The 21,365-nt window shown below is 41.8% G+C and overlaps 1 protein-coding gene across 2 annotated transcripts in view; it reads left to right on the top strand.

The window, feature by feature from the left end:
• Positions 1-21,365, top strand: part of LOC129202889 (sodium channel protein type 5 subunit alpha-like) — a 216,745-nt gene that overhangs the window by 185,022 nt on the left and 10,358 nt on the right. For both annotated transcript variants that reach the window (XM_054816497.1, XM_054816498.1), the window contains 2 exons: positions 11,431-11,553; positions 17,573-17,854. In XM_054816497.1, the coding sequence (XP_054672472.1) occupies positions 11,431-11,553; positions 17,573-17,854 (405 nt within the window). The remainder of the gene's footprint in view (positions 1-11,430; positions 11,554-17,572; positions 17,855-21,365) is intronic.

The raw sequence follows: 21,365 nt of genomic DNA, 5'->3' as shown, positions 1-21,365 counted from the left end.
AGTCCCTAACTCATTAGTAGGAATGCTCAGGAAAAAAGTCACAGCCAAGTTTCATCACCCATGGCATACACAGAAAAATCCTCTTAAACGGGCAATAATGTCATCTCTCTACAAAAGTCCATTATCACAAATCCATCATCTCCATTGCAGCTTTTGGGTTCAATTTAATTGACCAAAAGTTAGTCCTGATCCAGGCTTAAAAAAACCTTATTGTCATTTACTGATTTCAGAGGTGAGAGGAGGTGAGGGTTTCTCTACCAATTCTTTCTAAGATTATTCCATCTGTGAGGATTTGATACTTGGGAAAGCTATTTTTTTTAAGCAATTGCTTTTTTAAAGATGCTGGCATTCTCCTTCCCCTTCAGCCACCTCCAGCAATGGGCCCTAAGGCTAAGTCCTGCAGTAGGGAGGGAAAGATCATCTCTAGTTCTCAATTTTTGCCCTGATGCCCCACCAGTTTCTCTCCAGCTGACTCACCGCGGGGAAAGATTGCTCCATCCATCCCTTTTCCCAGAGAGCCCGCTCCACTGCCGTGGAGGCAGGGGCTCGCAACAGCATTAAGCAGTATATCTGTCTGCAAAATACTTCAAGCAAGGCTCAGCAATGGCTTTTGAGGCCAGACATCTCAGAGGAGTTATTCAACAAGTCCACTAGGCAGGATTTTGTGGATGCTTTTATGAAAGTAAAATAACGTGTAGGTTCTTGCATTTTGTGAATGGTTGTAACACAACACGTTTCTGGTGTTGCCCGGAGCTGCTGAGGTTGTACCTAGCGATCTGTATTCCCCACTGAGCAGCTTTCCAAATTTCCTGTTTGCTGCCAGTTTGGGAACTGCTCATGGATGTTCAGTCGTTAAATGCACTATCATTTTCACTGAATGCCTAAAAAAATACAGATATTACATTTTCCAAGATAGGTTCCTGGAAAGCACATGCTCTAAGATTTCTAGTTAGTATAGTTCACTGCCAGAGAAGTTAAAAAACAGCTAACAATCTTTGAGTTTGAGATGAACAATTTAAAACAGTCCTTCTATCCCTAGTTAAAAATTGAATTAAATTATGCCCTTGTGTTGGATTGTCTTTAAGTGACAATTAAAAACTTGCTGCGTGAAGTAAATATTGATGGCTTCTGATTACTTTAATTGTTTTTTCCATCTGTATTCCCTGTTGATTAGCAAGGTGATTTCTGTTTGCTTTTTCAGTAATTACACAATCTGCTGTAATGAGTTGTTCCCAAACAGCACTGAAATCCAATTTGTATTCTTGGGAAACTATCCTAAAAGCATGCGAATTTCGTCTAGTTTCTGTTCAGAAAAGCACACAGGAACAAAATGACAAAAATACAGTAGAGGCAAAGTAAAAATAATACAGCTTGTCACTTGGAGAAGCATCTTTAGAGGGAACTTATTAGTGCTCTCTGCAAGTTACCAAAAATCCATGGGTTACAACACAGTACTATTACTTCAGAATTCATTTTTAACGAGTTTTCTTCCAGTTTCTCAAAGCATATGCTCATGTGGGATTTTCGAAGATGTCTCAGTGCACATTCTTTTGGGCCTCTGCTGATAGCAGACAACTAATAGGAAATTGAAAACCTCTCCAAAAGCCAGGGAGACTGGTTTTGAAGAAAAGGGAAGAGGCGGGGGGGGGGGGGAGGGGAAGTTAGCTTTGGCTAATTCAGAATAAGTGAAAAAAAAAATCCACATGAAGATAAGTGGTTTTAATGTGTGTTAGCGGGTCAGCAGACACTGTAAATCTCCCTTCTGCCTCCCCACGCTTTATCTCAACATAACACATGCAAAAACATCCAAATGTCTTGTCTTATCTTGGTTTGCACCTCATGTTAGTTACCACATAGATGCTAAAAGGAGAGCAAGCGGGCTTTGCCAAGTGGAAGCACAAGCTCGGCTTCAGACAAGGCAAAGCAGGATGAAGCACGTTGCAGCTGGAGGAAAAGGGGCAGTAAATGAAGGAGAGGAGTAAAGCCCAGTAGTAAGCATAGCTCACTGCCTGCCCGCACCTTGTGAAACGGTTGCAATATGAAGAATTGCTGCAATTACTGAAGAATTTCAATTACTGAGGGAGAATTTCAACTTTTGAAAAACTGAGATTGTGCTGAACTAGGTTTACCAATGATTTTTATTTCTTGAAGTTATTTAAAGATGGAGCTCATCTCAATGTCCTTTTTTAGAAGAATATGCTTAAAAAGAAAATAATGAATAAAGCCCTTGAGCTCTTGCATGCAGCTTACTTGGCCCTTTCCATTGCTGTGAGTGTAGCAGCCAAATTCCTTATAGAGAGATGTTCTCACTTGCACAGAGGTTCAGAGCTGGGACAGAGATGTAGACTGATTAACAGCCCAGACAGAGGAGGATTGTCCTATAGCTCCTCTCCCTGATGACCAACACCTTTACAACCCCAACAGTTGCAGACTGCAAAACCTCTTCCCACCACCCTTGTGGCTCCATCCAGGACGGCCAGGAGCTGCTCAAGAGACTGGTGGCAGGAGGAGGAGGAAGGAAGGAGTGAAGAGAGAGATGCAGCCTGCAGAAGGGTCAGGGATTCTTTATTAGGGGGGCGAGAGATCAAAGGAATTGGGATGAAATTTGAAAACTGTACCCCAATGGTGTAGAGACTTTGTGCTGGCATCCTACCCTGGTATGGTTGGCTTTGGGGTGCTTTGTGCTAAGGCGAATGAAGGTGAGGACTCGTACTTGTAGTATGTACTCTTACTTGTACCATTGTCCTTTATGACAGAAATCGGGGAACCTATAATTCTTCAGAGTCCCTCTCCATCCTAGCATATTCAATACAATATAGAATCAACTGAGGTTCAAGAATCCAACTAAACAGAGACGATTTGCAAGCTAAGAATGTCATATTTCCCATATCAACTTGGTATTTTTCGTATTGATTTGGAACATCTGATTAAATAAATGCTTTAGGGAATCGAGCGAATCCAGAACAGCACCTTGTGGAAACAGCCCAAACAGATTTTTTCTCTTTTTTTTTTTTTTTTTTTTATTCCCATCATGTCATATGTAAGTAAGGTTGATCCTAATCCTGCCCAGAAATAAGCATCGCTTTAGCTCAGCACCTAAACTCCCACCGGCTGTGATGGAAATGGAGCAGAGTCGATGGGGCTGAGCCCCTAGGGAAATGTTCTCTCGGTAATCACTATGCACACCCCTGGCATTATAACGCTATCTTCAAATAATAAATAATAATCAAGTATATGCCCGTCTACTCCTGACAACAGCATTCAGCATCAAGAAGGTACCCTGGGATGAATCGTGCGGTGTGTTTGGAGATCTTTGTAAGGGGAGAATGTCTTTCCTCTTCAGCTGCCCTAAATAAAGGCTGTCTCTGCATGGCATCTGGATGAGAAGCAGAACGTAGTTGATGATGAAGAAATTCTTTTGCTCTAAATCCCAGTAGAAATACCTGACTTTTCAAGGCAGCTGCACCTATACAGCCACCGCTGCTGCAACAAGGAGAAAGACTTTGGGTCTTGGCCAAAGTTTGGCTCATCAAGGAGTGTCACGTGGTCCCCCAAAATCACAGCGATCCTTCATCCATCCCGACCCAGTGCTGGTAAACGGGACTCACAGATCTGGCAAAGGTGTCTGTCTGCAGTGAAAAGGTGAATTGAGACAGGCTGAAAATCCATTTGGAAAGGGTGGGGTGGGAAAACCTCAAATCGATAAGTCAGTTTGCCGTCTCGCTGGATGTAAGCTCGCAGCAGCAGGTCGTTCGACTCGCCCTCAGAAATTAGCGGAGGTTTAATTCTTGATTCGCAGCCATCTGCCTTGGGAATTGACTGGAGTTGTTAGAAAAGCCTGAGCAGGTGTAAAGGAGGTGACAGATTAAAAGAACAGCGAGACATAAAGAGGTTCTTCTGGAAACCGCCAGGAAGCAATTAGGATGCAGGAATGATTTATTTAAAAGCATTTAAGCCAACAGGAGTGGCACATGCTGTTTGCAGCAAGGCTGCCCTCTGAAAAGGAAGCATTGCCTCAAAAAGCGTGGACATGAGGAACGGGAAACCAGCTGAAAAGATGGAATATTAACAGAGGTTCACAGCCTTACTTTGAGTATGAGATGGGGGGGGAAACAAAAAAAAAAAAAAAAAAAGAGGAAATGTCCTGGAGAAAAAAACATGAGTGGATGACATAAAAGCCTTTTTTAACCTGAGTTGTAAGAAGTAGCGTTGGGTTTTCCAGGAGATAATTTCTGTTCGTAATTAATCTAGGCACTCGTATAGCCCATCATACTATAATACTTGTGGAGAGCACTCCACCAGCAGTAATGAACTCCACTGCCAGTGCGGGAAGCCGTTCATTAACTTGTTTGCAGACACGCGTTCAGCTCCATGCCATGGACTAACTCCAGAGCTGCTCAAAGGACTTTGTGGTCTTTACCTGAACGTGAGGGCTGCGATTCAAGGAAACGGGTAGCAGAGGTGGGAATTTGGTTTAGGTCACCTTAGTCTCTCTCTAGCACCCTAATATTAAGACTTTCCTTTACTTTTATGCCCTTTATGCAATAACATGCAATTTCTGGATTGATAGGTGCGGTCATACAGCTAGGCATCTATATAGCAGAAAATGTAATGCCAGAGTGAAAGGGTAAAGAGATATTTTTTAAAAATAAGGTGATAATAAACGTCTGCTCAGAAACAATAGATGCTAAAGAGAATACCAACCTCATTACAAGCCCTTTTCTCCCAACAGTATTTCAGAGTGGCAATAAGAAGTTCCATGTATTTCAATTTATTTCCAAATTCCCCTTTCCCTGTAGTTTTTCCGGTTTGCATTTGGGGTACAAACCTAATTTTGTTCCTTTTCAAATTAAGGGGAGCAACTTGGGACCGCAGGCCTGGCTCTTAAAGACAGCGGGCTGCTGCTCGGGCTGCGAAGATTTCTTTGGGTAATCTTATCCTTGGCAGCAATGGACAGGAGAAACCAGACTGGACTGAAAAGAGGCACCCAAAGTAATCCAAGATCTCTTTCTTCTACTTTTTTTTTTTTTTTTTTTTTTTAGAAAGCACAGTTAGAGAGGGAGAGACAGGTGTTCCTGGGGCACACAAAAAGCTATTTGAAAGCACTGGGGGCCTGCATTAGCTGAAACTGCTTATTTAAATAAGTGGCCAGAGCTTTCAACTCAGCTTCTGCGTTCCCTTTTGGATGTCCTTTTTTTTCCCACAGCTCCCTCCCCCCCTAATTTGAACAAGCAGGTTAATTTGATGAAATCCCTAGCTGCATGAAACATGTGCTGTTGCCCAAACCGGGAAGGAGGTCTCCTCTTCTCCCCGAGACAGCAGCTTGCGGGGTATCGCTCACAGCTGTGTGCTGCAGCAGGCAGACATTTAGTTGAGGTTCTCGTTGTTCTCATGAGTTTTAGGGTTTATATGACCAGCCAAGGAGGATTTTTACCATTGCCCGGGCAGAACTCCTTGTTCCCTGGGCTCTGCTATTAATTCATCTCAGCGGTGATCTGGGGTTAATTCAAAAATGCAGTCTGTACTGAGCAGCATCTGCCTTCGAGTGGTGCTGCTAAGGTCTGCTTCCACTCGGTCCAGTGGGTGCTGGCTGGTTGTCTGAAACGATGTGCTGGTGGGAAGGAACACGAAAAAGGGAGGAGCGGCCCCTATTCCGTTCAAACCCTCCTCCTGGCTATAGAAAATGCTGTCAGCCTCAGGCTCCCAAAGACAGCACCCTTCCCATTACTGCCACCAGCATAATTTCATGGCTAGGGAGCCTGTGCACGCTACTTATTTGCTCTTAAAATGTATGCATATAGGGAGGAATCCTACTACTGTTATAAATACAATAGTTCCTTGGGAAAAAAAAAGTCTGTGATCTTTTGATTAAAGACCGTTTCCCCTGTGTGTACTGAAGGGAAGCTGCATTATTGCACTTCCTACTTTATAATCGTTTTTCTGCAGCTTTAAAATTCTCTTTTGACAGCTTTATTGGGGTTTACATGGGTTTACACTGCTGATTTCTTAAGTCACTGTCAGATAATGAGGACATATATAATTACTGAATAACTTTATCTCTCTGTGTTCATAGTGAACAATTTTAATTTTCCAAAAACTGCTGCATATCTGTTAACTGATTAATTACTGTAAGCACCAATGTGAACACACTGGGAACCTGACACTAAATGGGTGCTACCTGGGTGTAAATAAATGAGTTGCATTTGTCATCTCAAGAATGACAATATTCCACCAATAAAACAAAATATTGGCAATTAATTTTTTTTGTCAAATCTTATCTAGTAGTGGATTGTTGAAATAATTAAGAAATTCAGATATTAATCTCATTTAAACATAATAGTAATAACTTTGAACAGTTATCAGTGAGGTTAGCCTCTCTTCAGAGATCATTGCCTGTGTCCTAGCAGTCTAAATTCATTGATTCTTCTTGATTTTGCCCTGGAAACACATATGAATGTCATAAAATGGGGCACTCTAGACCCGAGCTACTAATGCCACTAAGCCACGGAGGTGACAAGAGACGTTGGTTTTCAAAACACCAGCCACAGCCTTGGTAATCCCCACAGCTGGTGTTTCTGGGGTTCAATGCAGTCAAAAGATTTAAAAGGTTTCTTTTTTTTTTTTTTTCTTGAGCATAACACTGAAAATGGCAAAAATGAGAGCTGTGGGGTTCTTTCATCTCTCTCTTTACCCAGCTCTAGGAGGCTGCCATACAAACGGCTGTAAATTCTATATAGATAAACTTGCACATAGGAATATAGAAATACAGGTATATAGGCATGTAGATAGAATATTTTTATATATATTATCTATATAGATGATATGTAGATGTAGAGACAGAGATATATCCATATATAGAGATATATCTGTATAGAGAGATATATGTGATTAGATATACAGATATGTAAATATATAAATATTTACATATATAGATAAAATTATGTCTGGGCAAGGAAAGTAAGGATCAGGGGCAACAAACTTCTCTAAATGCAAGGATCAGAGAGAACTCAACATCCCTTGCCTGTCTACAATGGTAAGAAGAAGCCCAGGTGTGTAGGTAACATCAACGTGGCTTTGCCTGAAGCTTGAGCTTTGCTGGGAAATTCTACCATTGAGCTGAGCAGTAAATGCTGATTCTTTCAGGGTTTTCACTCTTCTGAGGTGGAATAAGTTTTGGGAAGTTGCTAACACACCTAAAACTGAGCTCTCGTTGGGCTGTGCTGAGATGATCTGAGGAAACCAAAAGAGAAGAGCTGCCACATGAATGAAATCCTAGCCTGTGTGATTGGTGACGCTTTTGCCGTTAATGTCTGTGGAGGCGGGATTTAATACGCTGATTTATGAGGACCACTCCCTGCCTTAGGGACCCTCATTGCTGGCCAGGTTGTACACTGGGGTTCACACTAGATAGCAAATTCCAGTGATAACATCATCCTAGGGACTTCAGAGGCACCAAATAAACGGCAAGTCAAGGGGATAAGGAACAGTCGAGAGTTAACACGGAGGATATTACTTGATTAAGTTAAGGGTAAGGAAGGCTTAGATGGAAAGCTCTGAAAGCTTCTTAGTAAGATCTAGCAAGTTCTGGAAAGACCCTCAAGGAAGATGCTAGAAGCAGAGCATCTGCAAAATTGCCCAGAGAAGCTGTGGATGCCCCATCCCTGGAAGCGTTCGAGGCCAGGTTGGATGGGGCTTTGGGCAACGTGGTCTAGTGGAGGGTGTCCCTGCCCATGGCAGGGGGGTTGGAACTAGATGATCTTTGAGGTCCCTTCCAACCCAAACCATTCTGTGATTCTGTGATTCTATGAAATAAGAATAATAATAAGGTTTCTTGGGTCAGAAGAAGTGCACGGGTGGATGAGAGACTCTGTAGCTTACCTGTTAGCACACATGCTATGCGAAAGGTGAAGGTGAGGTGTGAAAGGTGAGGGTGAGGTAAAAGTTCAAGCCTAACAGCAGGTTGTGCATTTTATAGGAAAAGTTTTTAGGCAATAGTGACTCCTCAGGATTTGCCTGCTCTCCACAGTGTCCTGCCTGGTCTTCAGAGGTATTTTTTTTCCTGAAAAACCTACAAAATTATTTGCAGAGAGATTAGAAATGTGTGCCATATTGTGAATCTGGAGTTTATGTTGACCCTGGAGGTGTTTTCTGGGTGCCAGCACGTTTCTGATACCAAGCAGAGCACAAAGCAGAACCTTAGAGCAGCTCTGGGCTGCATAGCCTTGTAACAGGAAAAAGTAACAAAAACAGCTGACTTCACCTTTTGCTGTGATTATGTGGGGCAGTCAGCACCAATTTTGAAAACGGCTTGATTTTTTTCCTAAAAATAGCTTTCCAGGTCACTTTTAATCAAGTCCAAATGGCCAAGTCTCTGCATTAGTAATTCTTTTATAAATAAAATTTGACAGGGATACCTTCAAAACCAACAGCCGAGCATTTAAACAAGTTGTCTCAAACTCAGTTCTGAGCCCAGCCTTGTAAATCATTGCCAAATATCACACAGCTTCATGGCCTAATCCTCCGCAGAGATATCTAATGCTGTGTAAATCTGTGTCAGGAGGACAACAGCACCTGTGATGTGTTTCAGGGTGACATTTACGGCACTCTGAAGAAAATGGTAGCCTGCTCAGATCCACAGTCTGGTCTTGAAGGATTTGAACAGAACATCTGCCTTGAGAGAAAGGGGAGTTATAGGACATAAATTCGCGATGAGGGAGGAAGCAAGCAGATGCATGAACCAAGGCAGTTTGAAGACCTTGAGACGATCTGACTTTCAGTCATTGTGGGTGAATCTAGCAAAGTGGGGTGTTGGGTGCCCTGTATTTGATTAATTTTCTTTCAAATCTCTACGTTCATTTTACAGATGAATGAGCTTCCCTCATTCCCAAGTGTATGAGTGCACAGATCTTGGTTTCTTTCATGGAGCATGCTATCATCGAGCTCTTTTTCTTATACCTCCAGCCTTTCTGGATAGGGACCTCCAAATTTTTGTGGGGTTAAAGCCATTTTCTGCACTAAACTTTCCACCAAAGACAGAAATATGTACCACAGTGTTACTCCTATCATGATATCTCAATAATGCCAATTATATTACAGTTTTAAGATGACTTAGTTGAATGGCTTTAGTATATAAGTATGCTGAGCATTTGCTTACTGATACTAGACAGATCCTTCAGCCCTTTCTCCTAATTTAGGCAATATTAAGTCAACAGGGAGAGTGAATGAAAGGAGAAGGCTTTGAACTGTATGTTAACGCATCTTCAGAATACAGGGTGTAAACAGAACTGGTAAGTAATAAGGAAGACAGAAAATGGGTGCTGCCTCACTTTGGAAGCATTTCAAATGAGTTTATGATGGTTTTGAAGTCAAACGCAGATTTTCATCTTTAACTGTGAGCACTGACTGCGCAGGATTTAAATGACAGAAGCATTACTAGTGAATATATGTCAAACCTATGGCATTACTTACTCTAAAATAACTTCTTAGGCATGAACATGTCATGGGTTCAGATCTGCTTTCTCAGAGGTGGACACAAAGGCTTCACTGGTGATTTTTACCTCCCCATTGTCTAAGGGTCCTAAGACATCAGACCTTGAATCCCATCTCCCTGTCTACTGTGATGTTTTTATAGCACAGTCACCACTAAGACGCAGAAGTGTTCATTAAGACCTTCCTTACGCGTCAGCCGCTGGGTCTGTACATGGGAGGTGAGTTTGTGTCACACCTTGTTAAAAAGTGACGTTAAAACGTGACAGTCAGCCTCTGTGCCACTTCATCGTCTGCAAATCTGGGCTGTCTTCTCCTGGCAGATATCCAGCCCCCTGCATCCAACCCAGACTTGGTGTCTCTGAGATCTCCTGCCCTTGGGCCTGCTGTCACCTACATGCCACAATAAAGCCATCAATAGGTAAATAATTTAACAAACCGAGCAAGTGTTACAAAGATGCTGGGCTGTGCAGACAGCCCTGGTACATCAATGAATGCATATTCAGGAGAAAGGTTGCTCCATGGAGGACACTAGCTTGTGACTTAGGGGACCAAGCTCATCTTATCCTGCTTTATCACAAACCTCATGGGTGATGCTGGGCTGGTCAGCCAGCACAGAGGAAAAATCATCCTACCCTAAAACAAATAGGAAGATTTTCCACCAGACCTGGCTGTCTTCATGGAGAATTTCCTTTTACATTAAGAACTCCTTTTTGATGTAGTGTAGAAGCATCCCTGTGTTTAGGCCTAGCTTCTATCTTTAAAACGGCAATAAAGCACACTCCTTCCAGGTAAGCTTTGCACGCTCACATTGGGAACTGCAAGGGAACTGTGATGAGCAGTATGCATAGGTCTCTCTCATAAGACAAAAATATCTTATAATATGTGGCTATTAATTTTGGTTCTTTTTTTAATACATGCAAATTGGCACAGTGTCTGTGGTGTTGGAGAGCTGTTTGTTTCTGACTCCCTGATCAGTAAAAATTCAGGCTGTGAACACTGATTTGAGCATGCAAAACCCAATTGCTCCATGTGTTCTTTCATCTGATCTGTAATCTCCGCTGCCATTCAGTTCATCCAGACTCCAGTCCTGTGCCTGGTAGCATCCACATTTCTGACCAGCTGGGCACCACGAAAGCTCTGAGAACATGAAGAGCCACCACCCCCACACCTGCTTTCTCCAGATTTGGAAATAGGTAGTTTATTTCAAAGAAATAGTCTTTGCAAGGTATGAACCTCAATGCTGAGCACCTGTCAAGTTTCTTTCTTCCTTAGAGGCTGTGCAGAAACCAGAAAAAGTGAAAAAGTGCAGAATCAAAGAGTCACGCACATCGTTCCTTTAGAGTCTAGGGTATGAAGTCATGCCTGGCAGCAATCTCGAAGACTTGTTTCTAATCAGTAAGTTTAAGATTGGTAATTGAATGGTAATGCTAAAATCTTTTATCTCTGCTGGAAGTGGTTAGATCTTACAGGTGCTTTCATCCAGAAAGCCCTAAATTATAACTTAGGTGACTCATCATATTTTCAATAGTGGAAGATACACACACCTTGGGGAGTGTACAGGAAACCTACAGCGCAGGCGTCACAGAGTGGTGGTTTTGTAATGGTGATCTCCTTTCTCATCCACTTTGTGCAAGCTGACATTAGGAGGATTTCTGTGTGCTTAGTTAAAAGAAAACCAACATCTTTGAAAGTCTGTATTTCTATAAATTTTGCATTAAAGTGTAAACAAAGGTTTTGTGAGTTGTGTATGTGTGGATCTAAAAACGTCCTTTTTTCTGGGTTGGTCTAATTTAATGACTTCCATTTAAGGTTTGGGGTTTTTGTCCACTGTTCCAGCTGTTTCCAACAAACCAGCTGTTTCTTTTCAGAAAGGAAAGTTGTAAAAGGAAAATGGCAGGACTGTACTAACCGGTTGGATTTTTGCTTTGTGTCTCCATTCAGGTCTCTTTAATAAGCCTCATAGCCAATACACTTGGATACTCCGAGATGGGTCCCATTAAATCCCTCAGGACCCTCCGAGCCCTGCGACCATTAAGAGCATTGTCGCGATTCGAAGGGATGAGGGTAAGAATAGCTAAAGCATTGATCAAAGCTCAACCGTGTGACATCAAGCACCTAACAGGGAACAGTTGCACGTGGTTTTGTCTTCATTTGGTCTGCAAAAGGAACTGAATGATAATGTTGTATCAAAGCAACAAAATCAGCAATCTCTCCTTTGTCTTGATTGCAATTGTATCATTACAGCTTCATCCTCTGGTGAATTTAATGATAAACTAAACCTGCTGCCTAACCTGTCATATTGCACTTTAAAAAACAGCTTTTTGGCCAAGGAAGCATCTGGCTAACAATTACCTCTCAATTATAAGGCGTACCAGGGGAATAACCAAGCTACTAGTTTGCTCCCTGCTTTTGACATGTATTAAAATGAGTCTGACTGGGAAAGTTCTTAAGGACTGTTTCACTAATAATTAAAGCAAAAATTAGAAATGCCAAAGATAGGGAAAGCAAATGAGTGAATGTATAAAATCTTTCCTTTGAACAGATTGCAGTTTTAATGTGGAATGTCAGGATTAACATTAAAACCATGTAGCTTGTGTTTGTCGCTCCATCTTGTGCATCCATCTCTTTCCCTTCTGCATTCCTTTGCCAGCGTGGCTGTACCCACACAGCATATCTGTTTATTTGTTAAGCCTACCTGCTACATTAATCAATTACTGTCTAGATAAGCACTTTATTTAACTCCTTGCACCATGTATGACATGCAGATGATGACAACTGTGTTCTGTATGAGCCGAGGTTACTGTTAATCTTGCAGATTGCATAGTAAGATAAAGCAAATCTGTGACGAAATTTCAGGTAAAGCAACTTACATTGTCTGATGATCCCAGATCTCTCTAGCAGGGCGAGGAAAAGGCTACGGCTTTCATACTGAGGTATACTCATGGTAAAGCTTTCCTGTAGACAAAATTTTGGTCTGAATGATCAGTGAGCAAAATGTGTAGTTCATGCACTGAGTTCCTACCAATTAACTGTTCTTGTCGCAATACCCTTGCAGTAAAACAGACTGAAGGCTAGCGAGCCTAACGACCGAGATAACGCGGGAAATATGGTGATATAGCAACTTATGAAAACCCTGTACCCACACTTTGCCTCTTCTGTGGATGATCAGAATTGGAGATCTATGGCTTTGTCCCACAGACCTTGTGATTATCTAAATCACATTATTTTTGTGGATGAAGATGAGACAAATCTAGTTGCAGACCGCTCTCCTCTGTGTTAGTACTAATACAGAAAGATTCAAGAGGCTCTATTCATCTGGGCACCCAAACCTGAATTGCTTTGTTCACCGCACTCTTCTCAGCAAACACAGGCAATATTTTAAAGGTTATCCACAAAATAAAACAAAAGCAAACTGCAGATCCTCAGCTGGCACAAGGTGATGTTGCACTACTGACGTTAATTAAAGCTCTCACTCCTATGTCATCTGATGACCTCACTCCAAGTCTTTATTAAACATATGCAAATTGAGCAAATGTTGGTATCGGCTAAAGCTGCACTAGTTTAACTACCAGAGTGATATGTGCATGGACTCTCTCAAATCAATTTAAATCTGGCTTATGAAGGCTTAGCTTCTACTGGTGGATTTGCAAGTTCAAGTGAAACCCCTTTAAGATGTTCTAAGCTGACATGACAATGTTCACTCATGACTTTGCATCAGTTTAACTAACTTGGATTCAAACCTGAAAAGCAGTGGGAAGACTAGCCCAAAGCATCAGACAAGTGAGATTGAAATAGGAAAGAAATAACGTGAAAAGTTCACATCTCTGTCGAGAGGCTTTCTGAGAATAGCAAGAGGTTGGCTTGGTGGAAATCCTGCATGGCATAGACACACTGATCAGCCCAACAGGTCTTCTTCTTAACATGCTCATACTTGTAGGCTCCCCTGGTCCCTGACTCAGCATCCCTTTTCTTCCCTGCACCATTGCTGCGGCTGAAATATATTCAGTCTTTCTGAGCTATCAGGGCTAGTGAATTAGCTTGTAAACTATGATAAAGTGTAATTGAGAATACGTGCTATTGGAAAATCAGATCATTTTATTTTTAGTTTGTCTAACCACACTTAACACGACTAGGGACAGTTAGACTTTTCATTATTAGGAGTTCATATGCTCCAGAATGCACAGGAAAATTGCCAGCGCAGTGATGGATTAAATAATGATAATGTTGAGAAGCAAACACTGACGGAAAGAAAATAATAATAGTATGCTCTATTATAATGTCTTTTTCTTGAATAACTGAAGGTTTTCTGTACGGCTAGAGCAGGAACAAGGAAGTTCTCATTTATACTGCAGTAAGAGACTTATTTCATTGATGCTGTACCTAAATTTTTGAAACGATTGGTCCTCAGGCAAAGGCACAGAGCGGCACTTGGATGGCCAAGAGGACCTGTTACCATCAGACTTCAGTCCCTTCCCTGTCTTCAAACAGGCTGGGACCTGTCTGAGTTTGACACACATCTCAGCAGCTCCCATCCCATGAGAGGTCTGCACAGTAAGGCTGAACTGTTGCCATTTGCCACTCTGTCCCCAAAAAAGACCCCAGTGAGACCAGTATCCCACTTGACAACCACTGCAGACCCTGGAGGTGCTATGCATGTGCCACCACCCTGCGTCACCCACCGCTTTCCAGGCCGTATTAGACCCCAGTGTAAATTAACTTAGGTCTGCGTGTCCCGAACCATGAAGTCTCCCACGTCTCCTCATTTGTGGTCCATCAGGGAATTATTTCAGAGGTGCCACTTCCCTGCAAGTTTCTTCCCAGCAAGGGAGGTTATTGCAGTATTTTAAAAGGATGAGTGGGATGATGATAGACCATTTAACGTGAAAATGATACTAGGCAAAGTCATGGTGAGGCTGCTACAAGATACATGCAGGAAAGAAATAGCATAATTAATGCTAGTTAGCATGATTTCATGGGAATAGTTCTTGTAAAACTGATATGGTCCTTTGATTTGATTACAAATTATGCTGATGACGGTAACTGCACTGATATAATATCCTTAGATTTCAGAGAGGAATCTGATACCACGGGACATTGTGATGAAAACACGAGCTTTGTACCAAGCCAAGTAAACATATTTTAAATTAATTTAAAATGGGTGATGGATCTCGAAAAGTAATTGTAAACAGTGATGACACTGTAAATTCGCTGATGAGTGTCTCGGGGTGAGGGATGCTTCAGCATAAGAACTGTCCTTAATCTGGACTTTAACAGCATCTGGAAGAAAATATAAAATCTTTGCTGACAACGCACAAAGTGAGCAGAGTAGTAAGTGATATTGCGCATAAGGGAATTATACTGACTGATCTGGATCACAGTGAGAAACAGATCAATGGTACAACATGCATTTTAATAAAACCACATACATCGTACACCTCGGGAGGAGGAAAGTAGGTCACTCTGGGGGACGTTTCTTGGAAAACAGCAGCTGAGAAGGACTTAGGGATCAGGATGACCGTTCAACAGGGCACAAGCTTTTGGGCAGGTCTGATAATGAGTTTTAATTACCCAAAGCAATGTTCGGTGGCAATTCAGCCGCAATGAAGACTGGGGTGGTAGGAGAAGATGTCTAACAGCAGTTGATTAGTGCCTCAAGTTCAGCAAATTCAACCTAAAAATACAGCACCTGTTTCTAACAGTGAGGGCATAGGACGCCAGGAATAGATTATCTAATAACAATTTTTTGGCTGTTATTTGAAATCCTGACGCTGCAAATTAGATGTCTTTGCAAAAGCTGTGCCCAGGCTTGGGTATGAGTTAAAGCCTGGGGCTGAAATTACTTTGGGAAGTCTGGTGGGCTCTGCTGTGGCAAAGGGAGGATTAAGGCATCGTGCAAGTCTATTTCTGGATTTAAATTCTGAATCAGCTTTGGCTGAGGAGGTGGCCCATGAGATCAGGAGAGCTGAGGGCCAGGCACAGGCTATAGATTTGCACCACTGTGAATTAGGGCAGAGGGTGTCTCAGTTTCTAGGCTGTCCCTGAAGAAGTCACCTGGAAGGTGTCCTCTCCTATAAAGGTATTGATGGAAATCAAGAGATATGAAACCTCCTCTTATACATGGCTATATATGTTTCTGTTCCTAGATGCAACAGAAATTCAGCCCTTTCCATGGCAAGGTTTGCAGCTGAACTTTTAACTTGAATTTATGATAATAATTTGCTTTTATGTATTCAGGTCTGTAAGCCCTCTCACTTGTCTCAGTGCAAATCAGGAGTGCTTCCAGCAAACCAAATGGCATCACGCTGGTGTAAGAGCAGAAGCAGTGAGAGAAGAATGAAATCCCCTGTTAATAATTCATTTGAAGAGGTGTTACAGGATTTGCTCCAGCCGCATGTCGTGTTTTGTTATCTACAAGCCATTGAACATAATTCAGCAGAAGGAAAAAAAAAAAAAAAAACCCAGGATGCAGGCACGGCCATGGCTTGCACTGCTGAAACCTGGATGTCTGTGTCCTGTCACAGGGCTCACGGGTAGGACCTGGGTTCAGCGGCATATGTACAAAAAGTGCAGTGGCTTTGTGCTGGCATGGATTAAAATTGAACAAAAATATTGTTCCACGTAGCAGCAAATGAAAGCTACTTTGACAAGGGCCAAGGCTATATCCGAATAAACCCTTGATTTGGAAATTATTTGGCATTTTGGTTCACCCAGTAAATTTAATCTTAAACCAATGAAGTTAGAAATTGATTAATGACCAAAACTGAAAGATAAAATTACAAAAAAATTAAAATTGAAAAAAAAACCCACCTTGAAAAATCATCAGGAATGGGCCTATACAGGGGAAAAAAAAAAAAAAATCGGTCAAGCAGCTTTGCCTGTGTGACAATTAGCTTCATTCATAAATGCACAAAATACAAATCTGGGTTTTGAAATATCCACATAATTTTGTATTGTATATTGTAGATGAAGCTGCTCTATACATGCATCAAAAAAACCATTTCACTCTTCTGGGTATTTTTCTTCCTCAGCAATGCAAAAATGATGGGGAAACAAATGTTAGATTATTAGCTTGTCAGAAAATTGGACACTAATATGAGAGAAAACAAGAGCTGACATTTTCCATAATCAGATTCACAATTGAATAAAATTTAATTTTTATGGATCAATATCACCTTGTCTCAGTTTCAGAAATGTAGGTGGAGAAGAGTAAGAGCTTAGTGTCTGCCGACCAGATTTTCATCTCCAAAGCATGAGACAGAGATGGAGACAAATTCATGCAGCGGGGCTGGTGTCCGCAGCTGTGCCGTCAGGCAGCTTTGCCTGGGCTCTGCAATGGCAGCATCTCCAAAAGCTGTGACTATGGAGGAACCTTGCTGACATAGGAAGGGGAAAACTGCATTTTGTGACGGTGTGCTTCCCTCAGAAAATGTATGGTTTTACAGAGGGGTTTACAGCCCTGCCTGGGTTGGTGTGTAGGAAATCTACAGCATGTCACAGGAAAAAATAATGCAGTTTTTTTGTTAAATTAGGATAGTTTCACTGTTATACATACTGATCAGACTGGGGAAGATGACTTAGTACAGTATGTCTCAATCAGATATTATTTAAATAAACAAAATTTATCACAGCTAGAGTTCACATCCCAAGGACTATGGAGGCCTGAGTTTGGTAAAAGATTTCAGAAATCTTTTTCAGTCTGTTTTGAGACACTGTGATGTACCCCAGCCGTTTCAAACGGATCATATGATTATTAGAGATGGTTTGACTAAAGTGTATTATCCAGTAGAATCTGAGAGGACACGATGACTTCACAGATTGCTCCTGAATTAAAAGATTCTTCTTGAAAAAAACATCATCCTATGTGGGATGGCAACAGATTAGCTCTTCAATTACAAAAGGAAAAAAAAAATCATGTGTGAAGCCTTTAATGGTGGTCTGGCTCCTTAAGTAGTGTTTGTAGTTATCCACCTGTCACCATGTGAGGGTTCAGCCTTGTTAATCAAGGGTGCACTACAGCTTGTTAGCAAAGTGTCTGTAGAAGTGCTGACATTAATTCTGGTTTTTCTCTCCTGTTTCACCCAAGGTGGTGGTCAACGCCCTTGTGGGAGCCATCCCTTCCATCATGAACGTTCTGCTCGTCTGCCTCATCTTCTGGCTTATCTTTAGCATCATGGGAGTGAACCTGTTTGCTGGGAAATTTGGGAAGTGCATTAATAAGACAGAAGGAGATATGCCTTTAGACTCTAAAATTATTAACAACATGAGTGACTGTATACTCTACAATGTGTCAGGCACGTTCTACTGGACAAAAGTTAAAGTTAACTTCGATAATGTTGGTGCTGGGTACCTGGCTCTGCTACAAGTGGTAAGTGTGACCATCAGAAACTAAACTAATGGGGAAATGTTGCTTGTTCCCACTGAAATCATCAACTTAAAGGCTTGGGTTAATCTCTGTTTTTCTGGGTTTTTCAGCCTTACCCATCAGGGGAATGCCTTTCCTCAAGAGTAAATGACTCTCATTTGGTGTATTAATTTGGCCTAGAGGTATTTATGGCAGCTTCTAGTTTTAATCCGAGTTTCTGGTGCATCACTAATGTAGTCCTCTAGGAGGTGATTGGACCACTGAGGTGAATTAAAGACCATTTTGTCAACATTGTAATCCAGAGAAAAGTTCAGTTCCAGAAACAAAAAATCATGGTCAAGGAAGGATTGTTCATGCAGACAGAGTGCACTGGCCTTCCTGAGCTGCCTGCGTCTTCACTAGACCCTTATGGGAAAAAAATGGAGTTTCACTAGCTTCAGTTACTCAGCTGAAGTCACTGCATAAAGCTGGAGTCACAAAGGAATCTTAATTTACAGTCCTCTGCTCACCTTCCATGGAGATGTTCAAGAAGGACACTGGTGCCTCTCATTCTGGTTCCTCACCTCATTTTCACCTGCTAAACATAATGAGTCAGATTGAACCTAACTATGAAACGTGGTGGTGATCAGTTTGCTGTGACTCTATGGAGTCTCTTCCATCTCTCTGGAAAGGTGGCAAGAGCATATCAGAGAAGACACTGTGTGAGGTTCAGAGATGATGGCAATATTTCATCTATAAAGACAAAAGTAAGCCACTTTTTCAGCAGCAAATGCAAAACATGGATAAACGGATTGCATGCGCAGGGATTTACTGTGTTGTGACGCAGCACAATCTAATGGATAGAGCCATGGGAGACTCCATCTTCCTCTCCAGGCTCTGCTGCTGGACTGCTGAGTGGTTTTAGACAAATTGCCTTGTGTTGCAATTCCATGGGGCCCTCATGTGAAACAGCAGTAATGATATTTCTGCTGCTCCTAGTTTGCTCTGAAGCAAATGTGATGACAAGGGCTGGATACGCACTTGGGGTGTTGTGTTGCATTTCATGTACACAGAGTGAAGCAAGTCACTCACTACATCCGTGGACACGGAGGTTACTGTCTTGAAGCGCCTGTGATGGCTTTCCTTGCTTCTGGGATAAAAACTTGAATGCTGGGAGCTCAATTCAGTTGTCACATCCACCCTTTGCAATGCGATAAGGTACTGCATGAGACCCCCACCTGCCCTTCCAGGAGGGCATGGGCCTCCCATGGGTCCCCCATCAGATCTGCCAGTCCTTCTCCTTCCTGTGATACAAATTTGCTTTCTCCCAGATCTTTTTTTCTTTGTCACAGATGCATGAAATAGCTCCATGAAGTATCTTTCCTTTTTTGTAGAAATGCATATCCTTATATACTCTGTTCCTGGTACACATACACCTGAGTTTGAGATCTTCTGACCACTGTCCATCGAGTCTTTCCTTTCATACCCTTTGGCAAGCAGAAAGGTTAGAATGGGCACAACCACTTTTGGTTCTTTCCATGGCGTAAAACTGAACTTGCTGAGAGCAAGAGCTTTTAGCTTTTGCATGTAATTATGACATTCAGCTCACCCATGCAGGGAAGATGAATTCACTTTGAACATCTTTAATTAGATTTTCCATTCTATATAGTAATTTCTTTGTCTTTTATTTAAATATCCAATCTACCTGAGCAAAAATTTCCAGGTTTAAAATATTGTGCTTTACCTGAAGCTTCTTATCTCCTCCATGACTGCATAAGGGTTGCCTAGTTTGTTTGGTGAAAAACTCCATCAGAGTAGTTGTTAGTCCTTCACCATTTCTTTTATAAGACTCAAGCTCCAGTTTTCTGAAAATCTGCAACTTTTCATAAATTGGCATTGCCTAAGGAGTATCCTGAAGCAGTCTGTTCTGCTGTTCTGCAGTATCAGCTCCTGGGCACTTGGCACTGGTGATACTGGTTGCATTCAGCAGGTGGGACGGACTTCCATTGGGATCGGTGATGGCAGCGAAAACATAACTGGTCGTACGGTGGATCTCAGCACATTTATAAAGGGACGGTCTAGTTCTGCTGTTTCCCAGCTGAAAATGAACTTGATCACCCTGCAGGTTTCTTTCAAAACTGTGATCCTGTATTGCATAACAGGGAAGTAGATTTTCCAGTTGTAGAAGTACAAAAGAAGTGCCATAAACCTACAGCCTGTGCAGGGTGGACAAACTGATTATGGCAGGAAATCAGGGAGCCCTAAAACCTTGCTCAACCTCTATGGTAGGAGGAAGGGCAGGAGCCAGATGCCATTAGGGGATTTATTTTAACTTTCATCCTGCACCTGGAGCTCTAACAAGAGTCTTAGGCACTAAAGTGTAAAGATGACACCCACAGAGAAGGGGTCCAAACATCTGGATCTCCTTTGCCAGACTCCAGCCGAGGAGTGTCGGTTACAGGTGCTCCTTGCCAAATATCCTCCATGTGGAGTCACATTTCATGAGCAAACTACTGTAGGAATTGCAGGGGATCAGTTAACAGCTCAGCTCTCCTAAAGAGACAGACACATCGATGCGTCTTTGTGCATGCTGAGACAGTGAGTAGCAATGATGAGATAAGCATTTTGGTTACAACCCTCTGGGATCCAAAATATGAGCTTTTAAGTGGGACTCGTCTTTTGACTGTTGACATTTTCAGCTGCCGCAACACACTCTTTAAATGACTCTGAAGTTACCTTTGGATGTCTGGATGTGTCTGAAAATCAGAATGGAAATACGTAAAACAAGTCTGTCTGCCTAATGTTCTGTCTTCACTTCTACAGCATCCTTGAAAGAAATGAGAAGTTGCTACTATGAAAACTTTAAGACTTACTACTCTCCAGAGGCAAACTTTCTGATAATGTAGTTGAGAACTGCGTGAAACTTTCCACAAATATCCTTTCCTTTTTTCCTACCTTGCTTATGATCCATCATGTCATTCTGGAGATGCCACTTTGAATTAATGAGCCTGAGAAAACGTTCATGTGAAGTGGTCAGTCAAGTTTCAAGCTTCTCTGCTAAAAAATGCGCTGTCCTACAACAGATTCCTAAAATAGGAGTTAGTCTCTGCTCACGCTACAAGCAAGAAAAATGCTTCATTCATGGAGAGGAAAAGATCTTTATTATCACAACTTTTTAATTTGCAAGAAGGATGGTTCACTCTTCAGGGGATTTAACACCCTTAACACCCTAATCTATTAGGAAAAAATTATTGCTACAACCCAGTGCTTCAGTAATGCTTTTTCTATATTCCCAGAATTGCTTTGCAGATCACAGTACCTACGTTCTATAAATCTGTATTTGAGCTTAACAAAGAAATAGTTTAAATTTCCAGTAGGAGTTTTGCATTTCCCTTGCAGAATCCTTCCCTTCACGTTATGATCACCTCCACGTTTTTTTGGTTTGGTTTGGTTTGGTTTTTTTTCCAATGTATCTTGAAATTTCAGCCATTTATTGAAGACCGCCAAGAAAACAAGTGGTCTCTTGCACCACATC

Source organism: Grus americana, chromosome 2 (genome assembly GCF_028858705.1).
Source record: "Grus americana isolate bGruAme1 chromosome 2, bGruAme1.mat, whole genome shotgun sequence".
Lineage (NCBI taxonomy): Eukaryota > Metazoa > Chordata > Aves > Gruiformes > Gruidae > Grus > Grus americana.
The sequence above is the reverse complement of the archived record's forward strand: the minus strand, read 5'-3'. Positions and strand labels throughout refer to the sequence as shown.